Here is a 23,628-nt window from a genome sequence, read left to right as displayed (position 1 = left end):
ACAGCTCCTACATTATGCTATACTAGGGCTCACACGTCACTACAGCTCCTACAGTACATTATGCTATACTAGGGCTCACACGTCACTTACAGCTCCTACATTATGCTATACTAGGGCTCACACGTCACTTACAGCTCCCACATTATGCTATACTAGGGCTCACACGTCACTTACAGCTCCCACATTATGCTATACTAGGGCTCACACGTCACTTACAGCTCCCACATTATGCTATACTAGGACTCACACGTCACTTACAGCTCCTACATTATGCTATACTAGGACTCACACGTCACTTACAGCTCCCACATTATGCTATACTAGGACTCACACGTCACTTACAGCTCCCACATTATGCTATACTAGGACTCACACGTCACTTACAGCTCCTACATTATGCTATACTAGGACTCACACGTCACTTACAGCTCCTACATTATGCGATACTAGGGCTCACACGTCACTTACAGCTCCTACATTATGCTATACTAGGGCTCACACGTCACTTACAGCTCCTACATTATGCTATACTAGGACTCACACGTCACTTACAGCTCCCACATTATGCTATACTAGGACTCACACGTCACTAACAGCTCCTACATTATGCGATACTAGGGCTCACACGTCACTTACAGCTCCTACATTATGCTATACTAGGGCTCACACGTCACTTACAGCTCCTACATTATGCTATACTAGGGCTCACACGTCACTTACAGCTCCTACATTATGCTATACTAGGACTCACACGTCACTTACAGCTCCCACATTATGCTATACTAGGACTCACACGTCACTTACAGCTCCTACATTATGCGATACTAGGGCTCACACGTCACTTACAGCTCCTACATTATGCTATACTAGGGCTCACACGTCACTTACAGCTCCTACATTATGCTATACTAGGGCTCACACGTCACTTACAGCTCCTACATTATGCTATACTAGGACTCACACGTCACTTACAGCTCCCACATTATGCTATACTAGGGCTCACACGTCACTTACAGCTCCCACATTATGCTGTTTCCCAAACAGTGGTTCACTAACCCATTTTTGGGTAACGGACCAATTTGTTTGGGTCACCACGACTTGAGTAAAATTTTTAAATGATTTTCCTACATTAATATATACTCGAATTACTGTACTGTACTGTACTGTACTGTGCCTTACCATGTGCTGTACTGTACCGTGCTGCTGTGCCCTGTGTATGTGTGTGTGTGTGTGTGTGTGTGTGTGCGCGCGTGTGTATGTGTGCGTGTGTGTGCAGTGAAAAGGGGAGGGGTGGGGGAATGAGGAAGTTGTGATGTAATTTGCATCACAGCGAAATGTTGCGCAATAACAGTGTGTCTGATAAAAGTAATATTTGTACAGTAAATATGGCAGTTGTGGGGAAGCGATGTAGTGCATATGGATTCGGGTGGCGTGCAGGATTTGTTGTGCATGGAGAGATGTGTGCTAACGGAGTGGTTTGGTAGGAGAAGGAGCACGGATAAACGGCCATGCTTGTGTGTACCCCCTTTTTATTAGGGTAGAAGGATATATATATATATATATATATATATATATATATATATATATATGTATGCGTGTGTGAGTGGCACCGTGGCTACAAACAGACATGTGGCACACATTGACTCTATAGGGCTAGTAAAAGTTGTCCATTCTGTCAGGAGGAAGAGAGACTTGAACATCTATGGTTATGGTGCCCAAGGCTTGGTAGTCTGTTTGTTCTGCTACAGAGATGGTTTAACAGTTTTAATGAAGAGCGTAATGATGCATTGAGCAAGAGTCACTGCTGGTTTTGTCTCTTGAGAGAGAGAGAGAGAGAGAGAGAGAGAGAGAGAGAGAGAGAGAGAGAAGATTTTTATATTATTCTGAGTGCCAAAAGCATGCAATTTGTAGAACTGTCCTGATGAATGTTTGATTGTAAACAAAAGGTTAAATAAAGGCTTTGTTAAAGGTCTCTCTCTCTCTCTCTCTCTCATCCCTGTAATGGCTCACTCTCTCCTGGCTCTCTATTCCATCACGGTGTTGTCAGTTGGACCTTCATGTCCTCTCTGTGTGTGTGTGTGTGTGTGTGTGTGTGTGTGTGTGTGTGTGTGTGTGTGTGTGTGTGTGTGTGTGTGTGAATGATGTCCATGCTATGATGTGAACCATCATTCCTTCTCCCTCTGAAAGCTCTGCTGACACTGTTTCACCCACCCTAACTCTATTCAATTGATCTTTATGGTGGACAGTTGAATCGAAATGTCCTCTCTCTCCTCTCCTCTCCTCCCCTACAGGCTCATCCGCTGCCCAGCGATCAGGGGCCAAAGCCAAGATCACCCTGGACCCCCACATACGTCTGAAGTCGGATAAGTTGGACCTGGTGAGTCTGTCACCTTAAGCCCACCCACCCACAGCCCACACACTTACAACTTGTCGAAAAGGTATTTTCAGCCAAAGTTTCCCCTATAGTTTACATAGACAAAACAATACATTAAACATGTCGACACAGAACAATACACTTACAACATCAAGAAAACATAGATGCTCTCCAAACCACTCAAACACTACATCAAGACCAGAAGCAACTGCACTGAAACACCTAACAAAATACTAATAATAGTGATACTAATAATAATAAAAAACTAAGATAAAGGTAAAGATAATCAAGCATTAAAGTACACACCTCTCTCCAAAAGTCAAAATCAAGTACAAATGGGTTTCAGGTCTACAAGCAAAGAAACCTTGAAAATGTTAAATGATGTAATTGATCTCAAAGAAACAGACAAGTTGTTCCAATCAGATGGAGCTTTAAACTGAAATGTACGTCTCCCAATTTCGTTAGATGTTGTGGGTACAGAAAAATTAAGTTGTTAAGTATGTCTAAGAGGGTATCTAGAGTTATATGTAACTAATAACTGTTTTAAATATGATGGATAATTAAAGTAAATGCACTTAAAAAGGAAAAGCATCCAGTGGAATTGCCTCCTCGTTTGAGGAGTTAGCCAATTTAAGGTATCATACATGACACAGTGGTGTGTCTGGTAGGGACACCTCAAGACAAAGCTACAGATACTAATTATTATAATAATATAATATAATATAATATAATATAATATAATATAATATAATATAATATAATATAATATAATATAATATAATATAATATATAATTAATTATTAAAATAATTTAATGAATGGAGCTTCAGTAGTATTCTGATAAATGATATCACCATAATCAATAACAGGAAATAAGAGTTGTTGAACAATGAGTTGTTGAATATATACGGACCCCAACGTATACTATAACATATACGTATACCCGACGCCCAGGACGAAGTTTATTGATACGAGAACGGATCGCATCGCTCCACAGGCTAGGAGCGCCTGTTGAACGGATCGCATCGCTCCACAGGCTAGGAGCGCCTGTTGAACGGATCGCATCGCTCCACAGGCTAAGAGCGCCTGTTGGGCATTCCTCAATGTTGCATAATACGTCATCGAAAAACTCCCTTCCCTGTTTAGCCGACGAAAACGAAAATCTTAACACATTAATAACTCGCAATCTAAATAATCCCGTCTAATTATGGAAAAAGATCCTGTGTTAGACAGCCCTCCGTTGGATAGCCTTACTGGGGGCTTGGGTTACAAGCAGGATTTTCAAACCTCCATAAGTCGGAATCCAGCAGAGCTGTCCATGGTGGATCTTATGCAAAATTCTGATGTAAAGTGACAATATTTGCCTTTGACATGTAGTGCAGTAGATGTATTGAAAAATGTATAGGTACTCAAAAAGTGCAGTAGGCCTACTTGAGTATAAATTCACTTATAGTTACTTCCCATGACCCACTGACTAATGTCCAAGAGCATTTGTCTAACTCGGAGGGAATTATCTGCTCCTTCTTTTTCCGCCCCGGTCTTTTTGAATGGGTTCGTGCTCTTAGAAACATGGGTGTAATTCATCACAGAGGCACTCGCCAGCCTCCAAATGCACTTTGGCCAAATTAAATCTCTCTCTCTGTTGGAGGTGCATGGAGAGTTCCCCTCCCCTCAATAATTGTCCCCCTGCCCGCCTCTGGCCACGCTCCAGTGGCGTGCAACGCCTACACCATCTGGCAATGGGACAGCACGGAATATACAGCTTGTGGTTGAAGATTTTTATTTATATATATCTTTTTTTTTACCTAAGTAAAAGTATCAATGCCGCAGTATTGAATTACTTTGATGTTTTATCATTCACTGCCAGATTTATTTTGCCCCCTGTTCTCCCCTTTTCGTTTATCTTAGCTTTTAAAGACATATGCTGTGCTTAGCTTTTTATTTTTATTACTCGCTCCCCCGGTTTATCGCCGACATGGACATGTTGTGCTTTGTTCACAGGGAAAATCAAATATTCAATTTTATTTTATTCTGTATACATTTTTTGTAGTACTATCCTGACCTCTGCCCCCCGCCCCACCCAAAAAATGAAATACTCCACAGCAATTACATACCCCACTCAGTCCTGTTGAACCTTTATAGGCCATTCATTACCTAATTATGCAAATTTCTCAACAATTTGTATTATAAAAAATATAGCAAATTTTCCAATTTGAACCAAAAAGGCCTGTTGGCTGCCACATTAGTAGTACAATATGCACTGTTAAGAATCTTGCTAATAAAGTATTCAATCAATCAATCAATCAGTTGATTCACAAAAACTACAAAATCACAAGCTTGTTGTGAGCTTGTAGCGCAGCTATTTTCTTTTGGCTAATGTTATCCCCAAGAATATATATATGGATGGAGCTTCAAGCGGTTAATATTTAGAATTCATGATTTTAAAAGCTGGATTTATGCTTAAGCCCACACTGTTCTCGCTATTCACGTATGACGAATATATATAGGGGTCTTAAGGTTGACTCACTGACGCAAGAAGAATAGCGGCCCGTCTGTGCGTTTGGAAAGTAATTCATAAGAAGTTGCGTGACATTGCTGAAGAGAGGCTTTTGGGACGTGTGGAAATGGAGGAGAGATGTGCACAGAGAAAGGCTGGCTGCTGCTGCTTGCTGTGTCTCTGACAACTTGACAAGGTCTGAAATAAACCCTTTTGGCTGAATCATGCTTCACCCCTCTGCATTGGAAGTTATGTAACGCCACTGCTATCGGAGCAGAAAGCTTGTATCTCTGCGTTAAAAAACTTTTTTTAACAATAAAACGACAATATGCCTGCTCGTAACATTGACGTAGCATTGACGTTTCGTGACCTTGTAGATTGTCTAGTTTCACTATTTTCGAAGATATAATCAATGTGAAAGTGGTTAAAGGATGCTCACAAGATACAGGATAAAAAAGTGCAATTGGAAGTGATGATGACACAAAGAAATGAGCAGACACAACACAATTGGAAGTGGAACAATAAACCACCCACTTGAACATTTAGTTTCTGTTACTGAACAAACTCTCAATTCACAGCAATTAATACTATCAGAATAAAGTGCTTCAACCTCTTGTGACAGCCCAATGAAATGATGGCGATATTCCATAGTGTGTAAAATGTGGCCCAGCTCTCGTTGCTCAACTCACTTTACTAATTAAGATGACATAACCTTTATTCATATGCAGCGAAATTCAGCCGACTCATTTTTTTTTTTAACAAATCATTCTCATAATTGTTGTTTTCAGTGTTGGACAAAGTACTCAACCCAACTTGAGTGAATTTATACTCCTGGTCAAATAGAACATTTCTGATGAGTAGTGAAAAATAGTTAAATTGGCCGATCTACAAGCTCACAACGAGTCTGCTATACATACATTTGGTAGGCACACACTCTCAGAGTTACAGACCTGTGACGGTCCATTTGGAACACCCTCAAGTAACCCAGAGGGTGCCTAGACCTCACTTTGAGAACCACTACAATACTATGTAGACAATGCAGTACTGTATAATGTATGACTGAATTTGTGTTTATCCAAAATTATGGCCAAAATTCTGAAGCTTTTTTAAAGGAATGGGACCGTTAAGAGGGTATCGTTAAGGAACCGGAATCGTAGGATCCCAAACCCTAGTTGTGATATTAGGTGGTGGATATTAAGTGGTTAATTCATAATATGCTTTTGTTTCAGTCCAAAGAGTCTCTTCCTAGAAATGTAGTGAAGTCAAAAGTGCAATATCTCTATTCACATTGTAGCAGATAAATAAACATACTCCAAAGATTAAGATGTGAGATGTGAGGCTGATTCTACATGGCTTCTAAATCAATAAGTTTGTTCAGAAATGTTCAAAAATAGCAGATGGCTTGTACATGCTTGCTTGATCTGCTTTTTCTGAGAACTACTGTTCCACACAATCCTGCCGTGACCACCATTAAATGTTCAGTTGACTCTTAACTATTGAACAGATGGATGATTTTATAAAAAAATCTTCCCGCCAACGTGCAGCAATTTTTACTTGAGTCGTGACCCATAAAAGTACTACTCAAATGTACTTAGTCACTGTCCTCTACTGAGTTCTGACCCATTCAGGTCAGTTTACACTCAGAGTGTAGGAACTCTGCTCTGCCTTGCACTGCACAAAAGCGCTACGCAAGTTATTATGGGAAGAAAAGCGGGATCGATAACTCGGGGCACATAAGTTGAGCTTGAATTAATATGCGTGTAAGCGCTTTGGTTGAGCTATAGCACCTCTGCATTGATGCTGCAAACCTGCTGTGCGTGTAAATTGTGCAATGGAGGACAAAGTATTAGACACCAGTCAATACTGGTATTTAAGTATTCAAATGTACAAATTACATTTGGAAGTACATTTAGTTTTTTGGAATATCTAATTGAAATTTAGAACATGAAAATAAATGAATGAATGAATGAATGAATGAATGAATGATAGCAGATTCTGAAGATCTGCTATTTTCACTTAAAAGGATATAGCTAACCACTTGCTTGCAGTACAGTAAGTGGTTAGTTTATAATATTTTGTAAGTTGAGTTTCCAGACACCCTTCATAGAAATGTAGTGGATTTAAAAGGTACAATATTTCTATTTGAATGAAATGCAGCAGAGTGAAAGCAAAAAAACAACAAACGCAAACTAAGAAATAGTAGTACAATATGTAAGTAAAATAAATTGGTTACTCTCTTCCAATGCGCGTACTCTCTTTGGTCACTCTCTTCCAATGCGCGTACTCTCTTTGATCATCTATTCTTTCAATGCAAGACATCAGCATGCAACTACGTGTAAATCATAAGCCATAAATAACTCTTATCTCTAATGCCCAAACCTGATTTCTAATCATAATCCCAATATTATTATTTTTTTCTAATTGTAAACCTAGTGCCCTTATATGTCACCCCTTAACCCTACATTTATTTGGCATTTTTTACTATTTTGAAAAAACATTTAAAAATAGTTCAAATAACCGATCTACATTGACACGTTGTGAGCTTGTAGATTGGCTATTATATTTTTCAAAATAGTAAAAAAAAGAAAGAAAATAAGGATAAGGGGTAGATATAGCTAGTAGCTACTAATCCCCCCCCCCTGGGTGTTCCAGGGGTCGCCATGCAAATTGAACTAATGTAACGTCAACATCTGTTTACTCACAATAACCCCCCTGCATATGTCGGGCTGTTCAAAAATAACTGTCTGTCTGTCTGTCTGTCTGTCTGTCTGTCTGTGTGTCTCTCTCTCTCTCTCTCTTTCTCTCCCTCCCAGGCCTTGTCCTATCTGGGTCTGAACGTCACAGAGGAGAAGAAGAGAAGGTTAAGACAGAATCTGAACACGGACCCACAGGGCACTGTAGCCTATGGAGGTACATCACGCACACGCATGCGCACGCACGCACACACATAGGAATAGTTTTATTTGTTTGTCAACTCATAATTCTACATTTTTGCGTCATTGGTAAAACCTGAAGGAAGGAAGAAAGAGGCCCAATTTCTTTCCAATATGGCTATGAACCTATCTGTGAAATGAACCAATTCCTGTCTGTCTGTCTGTCTGTCTGTCTGTCTGTCTGTCTGTCTGTCTGTCTGTCTGTCTGTGTTCAGACTTTGTGGAGGCAACCCGCAATGTCTTCGAGGATAATCTGGAGGAGGCGGGGCTATCTCAGAGTCCCTTCATGTTCTCCTATCACGAAGCAGCCAGTTTGATGGACACATCTGCCTTCCACTCCCCTGTAAGAAACTCCTGCTTATGTTTATTGTTAATTTTTTTTGTTAACTAAAACATTCTAGTAGATTTTGTATTATTATTATTAAAAAGATGTGCATGTTGACTAACGTGTGTGTGTGTGTGTGTGTGTGTTTGTGGTATGTGTGTTTGTGGTATGTGCGTGCGTGCAGACATATGAGTCAGAGAGCAGTTACAGCAGTGAGGAGTTGGAGCAGTTCCAGACGGAGGTGAAGCAACTACAGACTCAAATGAAACAGCTCAAGGTCATCATGCGCACACACATGCACACAATCGCGTGTGTGCGCGGCCGCGCGCGCACACACACATACACACACACACACACACACACACACACACACACTGCATTTTCTCACTGTCGGGCCAATATTATTTGTGAATTGTCGATGCAAAAATCTAACTTTGTCACACGAAACGAAAGTAACGGAAAATATCAGATCTACAAGGTCTAATAAATATCGAACCAATGAAAAGTATCAACAAGAGCAATATTAACTACATTGAATCTATTAATTAATTCACATTCTCGTCTATGTCTGTCCACCGACAGACGCAGATGACTTGTAACATTTCATTGGAGCAGCTCCGAGTGCATTCTTATCATCCAGTGCCTGGTTATATAAAGCTACTTACAGTAGGGCTACAGTTGCCCTTTAATTCTCATCAGAGAACGCCTTAAGAACAGTCAGTTCCACCACATCACTGCAAGGATTTCCTCAGGATGTTTCTAAGGGATAACCCTTTGATCTCTGAGTGTCTGGCCCTAAGCTGCTGAAGCAGTACTTTATGCCTCGCTGGAAGGTCTTTGGAAACCATTTTCCTCAAAGTTTTAATGGAGCCGCACGCACGCACGCACGCACGCACACACACACACACACACACACACACACACACACACACACACACACACACACACACACACACACACACACACACACACACACACACACACACACACACACACACACACACACACACACACACACACACACACACACACACACACACACACACACACACAATATTACAGTACATTGTGTTTCAATTTAATGACGTTTAAGACCTTTTTACTGTACTTCTACTGTACAAGCTCACAATGCCTTGCAGTGAGCTTGTAGATCGGCTTTTTTCACAATGTTTATTAGTGGAACCGAGTCAAACTAAATGTAATGCCCCCCACCCTGACAAGTGTTTGTCAGGGTGGGGGGTCCCCAGTTCAAATATGAGTATTTTGGGTGGCGCAGCCTAAGAAGTCTTAGGCACTTTAACCACTGCACCAAGCGCCTGTAGATTGGTTATTTTTCCTAGAATTGCGATTCTCCACATGAATCGATTCCCCCCTCCCCCCACCGCTATAAACAATATTTTCTATCATGGCAATAATAATAGTTTTCCATCTTGGCACCAATATTTTCCTTCATAAATCATAAACTAATTCTGCATTTTGCCACGTTCCGATGCATTCACCTCACATACAGAAACGCATGAGTGCGCACGCACGCACACACACACACACACACACACACACACACACACACACACACACACACACACACACACACACACACACACACCATGTCCATTTCTAACCATAAGCCTAAAGCCGAAAAAGTCAACAGAGTTGAAGGTCATGTGTATTACGTACAAGCCATAAAAGCCCCTCTCTTCACAGCATCTCCTCTTTCTTTTTAAATTATTTTTTATCACACGATTTTGTAACCCATTTTTCACCCCTGTGTCAATTATCTAATGTGAGCCTGGGCTCTACACACCCTCCGCCAACCTAGTCCCCATATATGGGGGACATGGGGAGAGCAACGGACTTGAACTCATGCTTCCTTCACGCCTGAGTGTCCAGGTTGCTGCCTCAAGTTTCCCTGGTTGGACGTAGCGCGTGGAAGGAACACGTTATTCCAACCAGTTCCTTTCCCCTCTATCAGGCGCCCCGGCTGGCCAGGGGGAGGCAGTTTAGAGACCAGGATCACTGCATGTTTTTTGTGAGGGTATCTACCCTAGGGGACACGGGGAGAACATGCAAACTCCACACAGAAAGGCCCTTTCGCCAACCCCGCCTCGGGTATGGTGATGACGCAGAGGAGGAAACACGGCGCCAGCACCCACAGTGTCCCGAGCGGGAATTGAACCCAGGACCTTCTAGCTGTGAGGCGACAGCACTACAAACTGTGCCACCGTGCCCCCCAGTGTCTCCTCTTTAAATAGCTGGTTGGAGACCCAAGTTGACGTCCCTTTTTTGTTAGGCTGATTGGCCGAAGGGGTTGTCTGTCAACGCTGTACTCCCGCAGCCAACCATGCATTAGCAGGGTCGACTCCACACAAAAGAATGGAAATGCGATTTGAAGGGGGAGTGGTTAACCAGGCTGCGAAAATCTTGTACGCTTTTTTACGTAAAAAAGTGGATAGAGCAGATCATGTAATTCATTCATTGGGAGATCTAATGGTCAAATGTCTTTTGACGAAAGACTATGAGCTTCAGTTCTTGAGCGATTCTCACGACCCTCTACCATATTGCCGAATTTCGTGGAAAACAACAGCACACAACTGCCAAAACTGGAAAAAAAGGCGGAACCCATACAAAAACAATAAGGGCTCTTCGCCTCTTTGGGCTTGACCTCTAACGATGGTAGCGCTGTCAAACAAGTCTATGAAGCTATCTGAAAAAACGTTAAATCTTCAACCAATATATTATAGAATATGTAGAATGTGTGTTCATCTCTCTCTCATCTAAGGGGTCATTGCAGGGCCGGAAATAAATATAAGACCCCTGTTTTATTTTATAACACCGAACATAATGCTATATCTCTATGTTACTTATGTTAGCCTTGGAGAAGTACACATACTGATTCAACTATTTCACAACCCAGCAAAATTACCATTGCTGCAGATGTTCACAATCAACACAGTTGTAATTTTCCCACCCAGTATCCACACTACTGGGTTCATTTGTATTTTAATGGCTGTTGATGGTCTTAAAATGAGCAGTGGTATGGAGCCTTGAGCTGGTCACAGCAGATGTTTCCATATATTACTGTTTTGATTTGGTCCAACATCCGTCTACCAGGCACTATACCAGGGTTCCTTGAGGGGGTTCTAAAATGTACCAGACGAATCTACATTGTAGTATCATTCCGTGTTAGTTTCACTCTGAAAGTGTGCAAAATGGAACTAATGGTTCCATGTGTACGCTCTCAGATTACAGACCCATACGGGTCCATTTGGTTCCTAACTGTCCATCATTTGGCTGGGTCAAGGTCCCCAGAAGGGCCATGGCTCCACTTTGAGAATCTTTAAAACATGAACACCAGCACAATATTATTTAAAATGTAATTGTTGTTTATGTTGTTTCATTTATCGTCCTTTTGTTTTAGCTTTTTAGTCTGGTTAATGCATTTTCTAACTTGGCCGTGGGCTCAGCAGTGTTATAAATGAGGGCTCTAAAATAAAGGTTGATCTATTGGAGGCTACATCATGCAGTCCTTGCAGGTTTGCTTCGCTGTATTGATTTCCATCATCCCTTAACGGCTGCAGCTGTCATTGATACAGTGTGTGTCACTCTGATTGTAGACACTGGCTTTGTTTGACAACACAGAGTTTTGTCCTAGAGAAAAGTGCTGTATTGTCCTACTGTGTTGCAGGTCATATTCAATGAATGGGTAGTGAAGTGGTAGCAGGCAGCTAAGTAAATTGTCCTAAATTAGTGCCTGTTGTTGATCTAGAAAAGGTCATTCATGCCCTCATCCCATCCCACTTAAGGTCCCTGCATGCACACTGGTGCGTTTTTCAGATTTTTAGCAGCGTCTGATTTCCGAAAAACGTGTCCAGACTGCAAAGGACCTTTACTGTAATACACACCATACTGGTCTAACTCGGAAATCACTTTCCTGTCTGCAACTTGTGAAAAGCGCTGCTGCCAAGTCCTGTGAGTCCAGCCTAACGCAACAAACACAATGTTCCACTGTGTTTGTTACTGTCCTCCTTTATTCTTTATTCATTTCACTCATTATCTACTCTTCCTGGGGTCCACAACAAACAAACATACTACAACAAAAATAAAACTATGTAGGCCTACAGTCTTGCAAAAATACGTTAAAAACACAAATACATTCAAGAAATTATAAGTAAAAAGAAATATGTCATTGTCCTTCTTGTCCCACTGTGCTACTGTCCTCCTTGTCCCCCTGTGCTGCAGGTCATACTGAAGGACACGGAGCACAGCAAGAAGACCCTGGAGGACGAGCTGCAGAAAACCTCTGAGGTGAGGAGAGGAGAGGTCTTTGTTATCAGGTAGACCTTGTTAACATTTTTAGGATGGTGAGTTTCGTTCTCCCTCTGAGACAAAATAGACTATAAATACGTAGGCTTACTGTTTACACACTTTCATATCCCACAACAATAAAATATATTGTTCAGCTTGTTGAATAATTGTGTTAAATGTTCTGTAAAGTGATATATTTTGGTTAAAACAAGATGTTTATAGAGGCTATGCCTGTGACATCATCGCACCAAGAAGTAGGGGTCTTTGGGTAAACCCGTGACCCGGAAATATCCGGGATCCAACCCGGACCCGGCTCGTTCACGGGCCGGGTCCGGGTGACTCCGGTAACCGCTACCGTATGTATCGGTTCTCTGGGCTCCGACGGTGAAATTAGTAGGCTACTGTTCCACTATTACCTGACAGTCACAGCTGTCAATCACCCCCCTGCGTTGCCTGCCTATCGTGACGTGACGTGACTTTAGTAAGAAGTAGCAGTGGCACACTACTGTGTAGACAACAACAATGAGAAAGAAAGAAAATAGCTAGCATTCCCAAGTGTTTGCTGTTGTCCATGCAAAGTGTTTGCTGTTGTCCATGCAAAGTGTTTGCTGTTGTCCATGCAAAGTGTTTGCTGTTGTCCATGCAAAGTGTTTGCTGTTGTCCATGCAAAGTGTTTGCTGTTGTCCATGCAAAGTGTTTGCTGTTGTCCATGCAAATTCCACGCAGGTGATTATTACGCAGTGTCAGAATTTGCCTTCTGCATTATTTAGAAACAGGTGGTACGCAGTTCCGTTGAGTGATTTCCAACGAGCGCTTCCGAACTCCGCTCCATGCTACTCAATGTTTTGCCACTCAGTCTAGATGAGGTGGGCGTGTCCCGGTAGAAAAGTGATGCATATGCATACTCTATTGTTAAAAGAATAACAACGCTGTATTCCATAGTAATCATTGTCATTGTTTACTAGCTGGAGAGACAGGGTCAGGGACAGATATGTTACTGAACAAACAATAGCAATGAATACTATCACAATATATAGCTTTATTAAATAGCAGATCTATAGCAGCCTTAATGCAAGGCTTCACTGAAGTGAAGCCATTATACAACAGTTGTCAGTTACCAACAAACACTGTGTCGCGTGGCCAAAATAACTGATCTACAAGCTTACAACCAAAATCTACAATGTTATCCATTTCTGAACGGGCTGTTGTTTTGGGTGTTCCGTCCAGTAGGCTAGGAGAGCGCGGCGCAGGCGCGCAGCTGGTCTGATCAAGTGTGGACTGTGGAGTGATTTAAATGTGATTTGTCCCAGGGATAGGTGTTCCATCATGCTGGTTTAAGCACGGGTATTGAGCCTATTTCAACCAATCAGATTGCTTGGTCGGAACTACTTGTTATACAGTACTGTATACCTACATTAAGTCATTTTGCTGGGGACCCCGTGTAACTGTGAGCAGCACTGTGTGTTATCCCTGTAAACCCTGGCCCTGTAACTGTGAGCAGCACTGTGTGTTATCCCTGTAAACCCTGGCCCTGTAACTGTGAGCAGCACTGTGTGTTATCCCTGTAAACCCTGGCCCTGTAACTGTGAGCAGCACTGTGTGTTATCCCTGTAAACCCTGGCCCTGTAACTGTGAGCAGCACTGTGTGTTATCCCTGTAAACCCTGGCCCTGTAACTGTGAGCAGCACTGTGTGTTATCCCTGTAAACCCTGGCCCTGTAACTGTGAGCAGCACTGTGTGTTATCCCTGTAAACCCTGGCCCTGTAACTGTGAGCAGCACTGTGTGTTATCCCTGTAAACCCTGGCCCTGTAACTGTGAGCAGCACTGTGTGTTATCCCTGTAAACCCTGACCCTGTAACTGTGAGCAGCACTGTGTGTTATCCCTGTAAACCCTGACCCTGCGTGTGGTCGGTATTCCAGAGAGCGTGCATGACGGGGGAGGAGAACCAACGCTTGAAGAGTCGTCTGCAGGTGGCGGAGGGCGGGGCGGTGCAGAGGAGGGCTAACAGCGCTGAGCAAGACTATGAGGAGGTGGTCCAGCTGCTGGAGGCCGAGATCAGCGACCTGAAGACCCAGCTGGCTGGCAGCAAGAGGCATCCACGCAGCATGGAGGCTACCAAGGTAGGTGAACCCTTGCTTCTCAGGATAGGTAGACCCTCGTCTCTCAAGGTTGTATGTATAGACCAAGGTATGGGCATCCACGTAGCATGGAGGCTACCAAGGTTGTAAGCCAAATTCAACTACATTTTGAATACACATTGTCAGACACCCAAGGGGCCGGGTGCCGAGTCTGTAGACCCTTGTTTCCCATGGTACATAGATTATACAGCATAGATACGAGGCGCATGCGTTACCAGTCGGCCAAAGAGCCAGGTTCGGTAGCAAGCAGTAACGCAGTACCTACAAGATTATTGTTGTTTTAGGGAGATGTTTATGAAGGTGGTACATATAAGTATTGTTGTTTCAGATAGATGTTTATGAAGGTGGTATATGTATTGTTGTTTCAGATAGATGTTTATGAAGGTGGTATATGTATTGTTGTTTCAGGGAGATGTTTATTAAGGTGGTATATGTATTGTTGTTTCAGATAGATGTTTATTAAGGTGGTATATTGTTGTTTCAGGGAGATGTTTATTAAGGTGGTGTATTGTTGTTTCAGGGAGATGTTTATTAAGGTGGTATATTGTTGTTTCAGGGAGATGTTTATTAAGGTGGTGTATTGTTGTTTCAGGGAGATGTAGCGGAGCTGAACAGGAGGCTGATGAACATCGACAGCCAGCTGAGACGATCTGAGCTGAGCCGCAAACACCTGGAGATTTCCAACAGGAAACTGCTGGGCTTCGCACAGGCACGTATCTATCTATCTATCTATCTATCTATCTATCTATCTACATGCCCCCAGCACCCACAGCGTCCTCAGCGGGAATCAAACAGACAGCACTACCTGTCTGTGCCACCGTGCCCCCGTTTTCAAAACTTGTCATGTCAAGGACCCCCAAATTCATGTGCGTTTGCCGATGAACATGTAATGTGGTGGGATGTATAATGCCAAAGATGGTCTATGTATGAACCTTCCCACCACCCTCCCTCTCCCAGGCTGACAACAACACTGACAACAGAAATCAGCCCCCATCAACCAAGAGTCTATGACAGTTAGACATAATGATAATGCTCACGGACAGTCTCGACCCCACAGGCCATAGTAACTCATGACACTGTAATGGACTATGACTCGGTTGTGAGTCAGCCGCTATGGTAATGCTAACCAACCGGGCTCCCATCAGAGTAATCTTCACAACAACACAACACAATGCAACGCTTTTGCATTTTTACCCTTTAAGCAGAGAATGTGAACTGACTAAGTACTGTATTTCCCACTCTGCAATGCCTGATTTATATTTGCCTCTAATCCGATCCAGAAGAACACAGTTTGACGGCCATTGCTACAGAGCTGACAATGAGGTTATATCTTCCCTTCTTCTCTGGAATCCTGCCTCAAAGCAGACCAGAGGTAGAAAACTGTCGTTTCCTGATGTCATCGCTATTGACACATGCATCAGTAAGCAGGAACTGGGGATGGCAATGAAGGACCGGAAAGTCTGGCGTGGCATTATGAAATCCATGATCTCGACCGCGGTCGAAAAATGATGTGAGCTGTGTCAAGAGTCTGTGTCATTTTATATTCATAGCAATATACACTTTTAGAAAACCTTTTTTTACACAAACCTTCTCTTCTGGGAGTCCATGGCAATAAACATTTTCAGATGGGGGTCTGTGGCCAAATACATCATTTTGAGGGTCCTTGGCTTTTTTCTTTTAAACTACTGATTTAGAAGACATTTGTAGAATCGGCCTCTGGTCTTCTTGGGTTAAAAATCATGATAGCTCAGTCTACCACAGCGACAACGGTGCTGGTGAACAATATCGTTTGGACCACTTTCAAAGTGATTTCATGCACGATAAAACACACTGACAGCAAATCAAAATCCACCAGAAGGACATCTGGGATGCAATCGGTCTCGTTCACCCTCTGAATCAGTGATTGTTTTGTTACCGTTAATGGAGATGAGGAGACATGAATAAAGCTAACGTACGCTATAACTGGTAGGCTAGCTGGCATTGGCTACACCTATCTCACCTTTAAAATTAACAATCTGATTATTTCACCCCTCTCTCTCTATCTGCCTCTGTGTGTGCGTGGACTCTGATGTGCATGTCTCCACTGTCTTGCAGAGGGTTATTGTTCAGCATTGTGTTATTGCTATTGTACTCCGTGTGAACTCCCCTTAAATCATCCTTCAGAAGGAAGCAGAGAGTGATCCTGCATGGCCACACACACACACACACACACACACACACACAGAGAGAGACCACCCAGTGGCGGTAGAAACAGTTCCACACAGACAGGAGTGTATATGCATGTGGTCACTGCAGGACACACAGATGATTCACTTCCTTCTCCACTGTGGGATATGTTGGTCTTCCCTTAACGCATTAAAACTGTGAACATATCACTGTCATTTTAGATTAGCTATATTTGAACCACTTTAACCATTATTTTATATGCAGATATATAGATATAGCAGATATACAACTGAAACTTTTTCAGAAAACAGTTTGACGACATTTGTCGATTCTGCCTCAGGTCTTAACTCATTCTGGACGGGAACCCCTTTTGGTGTTTTAATTATGTTATACTTTAGAAGATCTACAAGCAGATATACAAGCTTGTAGATCTGCTAAAAAAAATTATCGTGAAAATGTAGCGCATATTTGAATATATATATTCAAGTGAAAGTTTGTAACTCAAATCTTTGCATCGGGGGGGGGGTCCCTGGAACAACATACTTTCAGATGGGGGTCGGCGGCCAAATACAGATCATTCTGGGGGCCCTTGACATTAAAATGGTTGAGCACCACTGACATAGAAACATAGGGTTTTTCAGAAGACTTTTAGGATTTAGATAGATTTAGATAGGATTTTCGATTTGTAGAATCGGCCTCAGGTCTATATGGGTTGATGGGTTAAGATACTTCTTCCACGGCGAGGGAGTGGCAGAGAACATCAGATCAGATCAGTGGTGGACAGTTACTTGAGTTGTATGCTTAAGTACAGTATATTCTTTGAGTTTGGGGGATTTTGCAAGCTAATGACTTTCCCTCCACTACAATTCTAGGAAGGAACTCTTGGGAGCAAAACTTGCATCATTATAATATGATGAATACTTCAACTTAAACTGTATTTCAAGGTACAAGCTCACAATGTAGATATAGTCTACAGTTTCACTTTTTGGAAATGTTAGGATTCTTTTTTCCTTTTTTTTTTTAGGGGGGGAAATGTTCTAAATGTAATAGGATAACATTGAGCCTATAGCATCTGTCTAAATAACGTTGTGTAATGTCTAAATTACACAACATCTAAATTACATTTTGACATTTGCATATACAGTAAGTCTGCCATGGTCGTCAAGGCTATATAGGTCAACTGCTAGTCTGCTACTACAGGATAAGGTGTAGTTTGAAGAGGTGCGTCTTCAGATTGCGGTGGAACATTGCGGGGTGGATCTGCAGTTCTAACTGCAATGGAGACTTCTGGCACTGCGGGGAAATAGCAGAGCAGATAGCAACGTCCCCAATGTGAACCCATGCAGCGCAGGAAGTCGTCTTAGTCGAATGCAAACCTTGTATGTCCAAACAGTTTATTTTATTATTAGTATTATTATTAGTATTATTATTGTTATTATTATCATAGCCAATGTCGTCGCTCTCTGTTGGGTGCGGAAACCTCATATCCAAAACTATTACTTTTCAGGATTCAAATAAAAAAACAGCACAAGTAGCAGATCTGTAGATGTGCTACTTTTGTAACGTTGTATTATTTATGATCAAGTAAGGCATTCAATTACAGGGGGGGGAAAGTTAGAACAGAGGTATCTACTATCTATACCCGATTGCGAAGATCTACATACAAGCTCACTACTCGTCGAGCTTGTAGATCTGCTTTTTTCACTGCTTTTGCGCGTCACTCTTGCGTGATGAAGTAGGACATTCATTTACAAAAAATAGAAAGTTGAAATGTGGAGATAGGTTTCTCCCCCACGGCGAAGTGACAGTCCTCCTGGGTGAAGGGGACACACAGCTCCGCTGACAGCTAAATGTGTGTGTGTGTGTGTGTGTGTGTGTGTGTGTGTGTGTGTGTGTGTGTGTGTGTGTGTGTGTGTGTGCGTGTGTGTGCGTGTGTGTGCCTGAGGCGCCACAGCCACGAGTACATCCACTGCGTTCCGTATTCTACTGCAACGCTCACTCCACCTATACAGCAATGCAGCACGCACATGCACGAGCGAACGAAAGAACGCGCACTCACACGCACGATACAAAATAAAATGCGTCCATTGAGCGTCTCAGTCGTACTTTGACCTTTGACCGCGCGACAATCTTTTGATCTTGGAAATCAAGCAAGTGCAGAAGTATAGTAAACGTCGCAGTTCCCATTAATGGCCTAGAAGGTGGCGCTATTTCCCCCACCTGCTGGTTGCAGAAGATGGGTATTTCTTGCACTCTTTATACCTTTTTTTTGTAAATTATGGTCCCATTCATTTTAAATTAATTCTACTGAGTAAAAACCTACCAGTGTGTGTGTGTGTGTGTGTGTGTGTGTGTGTGTGTGTGTGTGTGTGCATGCGCGCGCTCGTGCGCGCATGTGAGGTGCGTGTGTGAATTTAGTGGCATATCAAATACTGTATGGCCATATATGTGTATATATGGACTGTAGCCTACAATTATTAGAATAGATTTGTTGTAAAAGTTTGTACTTTTAATTTACTGTGTATCCTATTTTCCGTTTAATTATTTTTGTAGGCTACAGCTTTGTTCGCTGCTAACATTTTGCCTTCATGACAGCTTTGATATTGTCCTTGTATTTTTTGTTCACCGTTGAGGGGGCTGCTATAGTCGCCATAATGTCACTGACTGCAGCTTGTAAGTGACAATAAAACTAGTGAACCTTGAGAACATTTGGCACAAATGACCTCGCTTCACATTCATGTCCAACTGCCTCTAAATGCTCTGCTGGAATGGAGCTGCACTGCCCCCCGGTGGCTTGACAACACAACTGCAGTGACTAGTAGTGCTTCAGACTAGTAGTGCTTCAGACTAGTAGTGCGACAGACTAGTAGTGCTACAGACTAGGGGCTCCATTTTCATTCGAGCTTTCTAAGTACACAATTTGGGGATTTAGCAGTGGGGAAGGGGTGTTCCCCCACTAAAGTTGGTATTTTGGTTACCTGTCTAAATCCCTAAAACACCTCCGTTACCTGTTATATTATGCAAAGGTGTGTTTTGGGCGTTACAATAATTAAATCAATCACCATGCCACATGACATTGCCTTTAAGAGATCCCTTATCCGTTGCCCGTTATGCCCATGGAAGAGTGATGTGTTGCTGCCTTGAAGTCTCACTTGTACAATTTGGCATACAGCTTAAGGGTGCTTTTAAACTCCACTATCGTCTTTCCAAATGTGTGTGACCAAAATTGCAATTTAGGTGAAAGTGTGACAGCACGCCCATGACCACACCATAACGGTGTCCGCAAAATAGATAGCGGGTGACTAGTAGTGCTACAGACTAGTAGTGCTACAGACTAGTAGTGCAGCTGCTACAGACTAGTAGTGCTACAGACTAGTAGTGCTTCAGACTAGAAGACTTTTTTGCTCCTTCAACTGATATATGGATACATTATCACTATTTTATGGTAAGAAAACACTCAAAACAGCTTGTCTGGAATTCTCCTTTAAGACCTGAGGCCGATTCTACGCATGAAAAAAGATGTATTTTGAGAACCACTGATGTAAGATGTGAGATGGCTGATGATGTTGACTAACACAAAGTGTCTTCTTTGTCTTCCTCAGAATGTCCACAAAGTGCTCACCACTCAGAGCTTGTTTGGAGGGGACACCGGGTAAGATGATGACAACACATTATAGGCCTACATTTCATCTCCATATTCTACCTCATCTCCATATTCATATTCTTATCCTCTATGACAGTTTTTTTCTTCTTCTTGTAAGTCAATGCTCTACTTGATCATACTACAATGTCACACAAAAGTATCAAAAGTAGCAGATCTACAAGCTCGAAATGTACTGCGAAGGGACACGCTTTGAGCTTGATCAAAGTGATTTTCCATGGTTAAAATAAGTGTTAAATAGCTCTATTATTCTGATAGTAATCGTTGCTATAGAGTGTTTATTCAGTAACAGGAGTACGTCTCTCCATCTCTTTGTTAAACGGAAAATGCATTTTCAGATCGGACTCGGGATACCAATTGTATCCAATCAGGAACTCAGCCATGGTACAGGAAAAGCAAAATAGGAAGTGATGACATAAAGAAATGAGCAGACTGGGGTGCCCGGTGGCCTAGTGGTCCAGGCGCATGCCTATTGCCTAGGCTCTGGCCTGTTCAAGTCCCGCTCATGCTGCATGTCTCTCCCCTTCTCTCTCTCCCTCTTTCCTGACAATCTTCACTTGAAACTATCAATAAAGGCAGAAAAAGCCAAAAATAAAATGAGCAGACAAATTTGGAACTGTAACACTATACAAATGAAGCTGATAATCAGGCAGGAATTTTGTCACATGCCTGAAAATGTATTGTCTGTGTGGCGTGTGTGTGCGTGTGCGTGCGCATGTGCGTGTGTGTGCGTGTGTGTTTTCAGGAGTAACAGGTCATCTCCGATCACAGACAGTCCAGACGCTCCGTCTCCGCTGCCTGACCCCGCCTTCCAGCTGGCCGTGGTCGCCAGAGAGCTGGTCGAGAGCTCCCGTCACCTCAGCACTGATGAGCCCGGTACACACACACACACACACACACGTCCCTTGTGCCATTTCACATCAGAAATGACCAACTACGTAGTATGTTCCACAATAACTTGGCCTGTGTCATTGGACAGTAAAATAAGCAATACATTCTCATTACCATGTAAACATAAGGACAGGTGGACAGGACAGGTGCCCACCAAAAGCCCCCCTCTGCACATGCCTGCATATGTATACTGTAGGTATGATGAAAAAAAGGATTTACCCTATTTCAGGGTAGGCGTTTTTTGCAGTGGTGATCACTTCATGGATGCATTTTATGACTTTTGCAGTAAAAGTACATCTGACCATCCATTTCATGAAGAGGACATCTTAAATATATGAAAAAAAACAATGTCACATTTTTGTTGATAAAGAGTAGGACCAACATTACAAGAGAATATTGCTCAGAAAAGTCACCTTCAAGGCCTTATATAAAAGGCTGCTGATTCACAATCACAATATAACCAAATATTGGCATTCTGATTGTTTTGGGATGTAGGCACACTACCTGTAGACCATCTGTGCAAGTATGATGTAATAACAATCAGCAGGTAGAAAATGACAGAGGTTTTTTATTGCCTATGTGGTGAGTCACTTCATGGATCAATTTCAAGACTTTTGCAGTAAAAGTAAAAATAGTTATGGATTTCAGATTTATGAATGTATAATGTTGATCTTGGATTGTATGCATGTGTGAGTAACGCGAATACTATTCCACCCGCAGCGTTACCGACCATCTCAGAATCGGTGAGGCCGGACGCAAGCAAGCGCCATGTGTAGGCGAGGCGGAAACGCCCGCCACCCAGAGGGGAACGTTGACTGACAGAGCGGACACCACCTGCATCTCCACCCCCTGAACAAACAAACAGCACCACTTCTCCAACCGACGCCGCACTGTGACCGAATTTTATGTTGACCATGAATTCAGGAAACAAATCCGATCAGACGTACAAACCGCAACCACACCAAACCCCCGACATTCGCCGGACACTGCCGATCTACAAGCGTGGGACGCGTCGCAGTGCGACGCGTTTTGAGCTTCTAGGTTGCCTATTTCCGGCAAAAGATATTTAGAGTAGAAGGGGGACCTAGTATAGACCCCTGGGGGACTCCGGTCAACTAAGTATATAGGGCTTAAGTGGTTTAAACGCAATATTCCTCTATCACTGTTGTTCTTTGTTTGCGACCCTTACGAAAATGTCTCGCGCGCCACTTTTGGGTCCCAGACCCACAGGCTGAGAAACTACGCCTTAGGGGGGGCAGACAAGAAAAATAAATAATACAAATAAATAAATAATAATAATGATAATAAATACTGCTTTTTGAAAATTACTGAAACAACTGAAACTTAAGTGAGTGTGAGCGCTTTGCAGAGCGACTGCAAACATCTACGACAGGGTTTCCCTCTTGTTTTCTAACAAAGATTCTGACGATCTTTCGCATTCCGCTGGAACGTGGTGGTCAGAGCCGTAAGATGTAGATGCACGTAGACGCCGCATTGGCCACTTCATAGGTCAGCATCGCAGCCATACTGGCGGGGGCAACATGCCAAAACTGTGCGAAATATGCGTGAGAATATGTTTTCTTTTCTTTTAATTTTTTCATTTTTTTTAACCATTACTGTTACTATCTACATAAGACAGTGGTTCTCAAATCAGTGGTTTATGGACCACTAGAGGTCCATGGCATATTGCAGGTGGTCCATGGGAAAATGTTTTAAAATGCTTAAAAAACATATATTGTATAAAAGGAAATCATGTATATATATATTGTACATTTGTTAAATGTATAAAAAAAACACTGTATGTTTAAATAATATTTCATAAATCCATCAAATTTAAGAATTTGTGATCTTAGCTCAATAAACCTTGGTGTGTGCGGTGTGCATCCAAAATAGCAGATCTACAAGCTCACATTGCATCATACAGCAGTTGTGAGCTTGATAATTGGCATTTTTTGTGTGCACGAAATTGCCGTGCAGCTAAGTATCATTGTTTAAGATCATTAATGTTAAATGTGAATGAATTAGAAGAGAATAGAAAAGAATGTGTCATGCCTTGTTATACTAAATATATACTGTATATAGATGTAGGGGTGGGGGTGGTCCTAGAGAATTGTTCAAAATATTGAGGAAAAATGTCGAGAACCGCTAACAAAATTTAAGGGACTTTCTTATGAATATTCTATATCATACATGTCTGCCAGTTGAAAATCAGTTGAGAATTCAGTGAGTTATGAGGATTTGAATTGGGGTAAACCCTCCTGCTTAAAGACATACATGAATTATGAGTTATGATGGTTTTAATTGTGGAGAGATCTCCATGCTTCAATAGACACACAT

General features: G+C 42.2%; 1 protein-coding gene across 1 annotated transcript in view; it reads left to right on the top strand.

The window, feature by feature from the left end:
• The window catches only part of LOC308323359 (syntaxin-binding protein 4), a gene marked incomplete at its 5' end in the record, with an annotated part of 150,757 nt that extends 128,499 nt beyond the window's left edge, over window positions 1-22,258 (top strand). Inside the window, 10 exons of the mRNA XM_080775088.1 lie at window positions 2,292-2,377; window positions 7,684-7,780; window positions 8,019-8,146; window positions 8,313-8,405; window positions 12,368-12,433; window positions 14,355-14,555; window positions 15,166-15,282; window positions 20,342-20,391; window positions 21,146-21,276; window positions 22,012-22,258. Of these exons, the coding sequence (XP_080631214.1) occupies window positions 2,292-2,377; window positions 7,684-7,780; window positions 8,019-8,146; window positions 8,313-8,405; window positions 12,368-12,433; window positions 14,355-14,555; window positions 15,166-15,282; window positions 20,342-20,391; window positions 21,146-21,276; window positions 22,012-22,067 (1,025 nt within the window). The 3' untranslated portion in view covers window positions 22,068-22,258. The remainder of the gene's footprint in view (window positions 1-2,291; window positions 2,378-7,683; window positions 7,781-8,018; window positions 8,147-8,312; window positions 8,406-12,367; window positions 12,434-14,354; window positions 14,556-15,165; window positions 15,283-20,341; window positions 20,392-21,145; window positions 21,277-22,011) is intronic.
• Window positions 22,259-23,628: the final 1,370 nt, after the last annotated feature.

This window comes from Protomyctophum bolini (assembly GCF_963924005.1).
Source record: "Protomyctophum bolini genome assembly, chromosome: 11".
NCBI classification, from domain to species: Eukaryota; Metazoa; Chordata; class Actinopteri; order Myctophiformes; family Myctophidae; genus Protomyctophum; species Protomyctophum bolini.
Note: the sequence above shows the minus strand (reverse complement) of the source record. Positions and strands in the feature narration are given on the sequence as shown.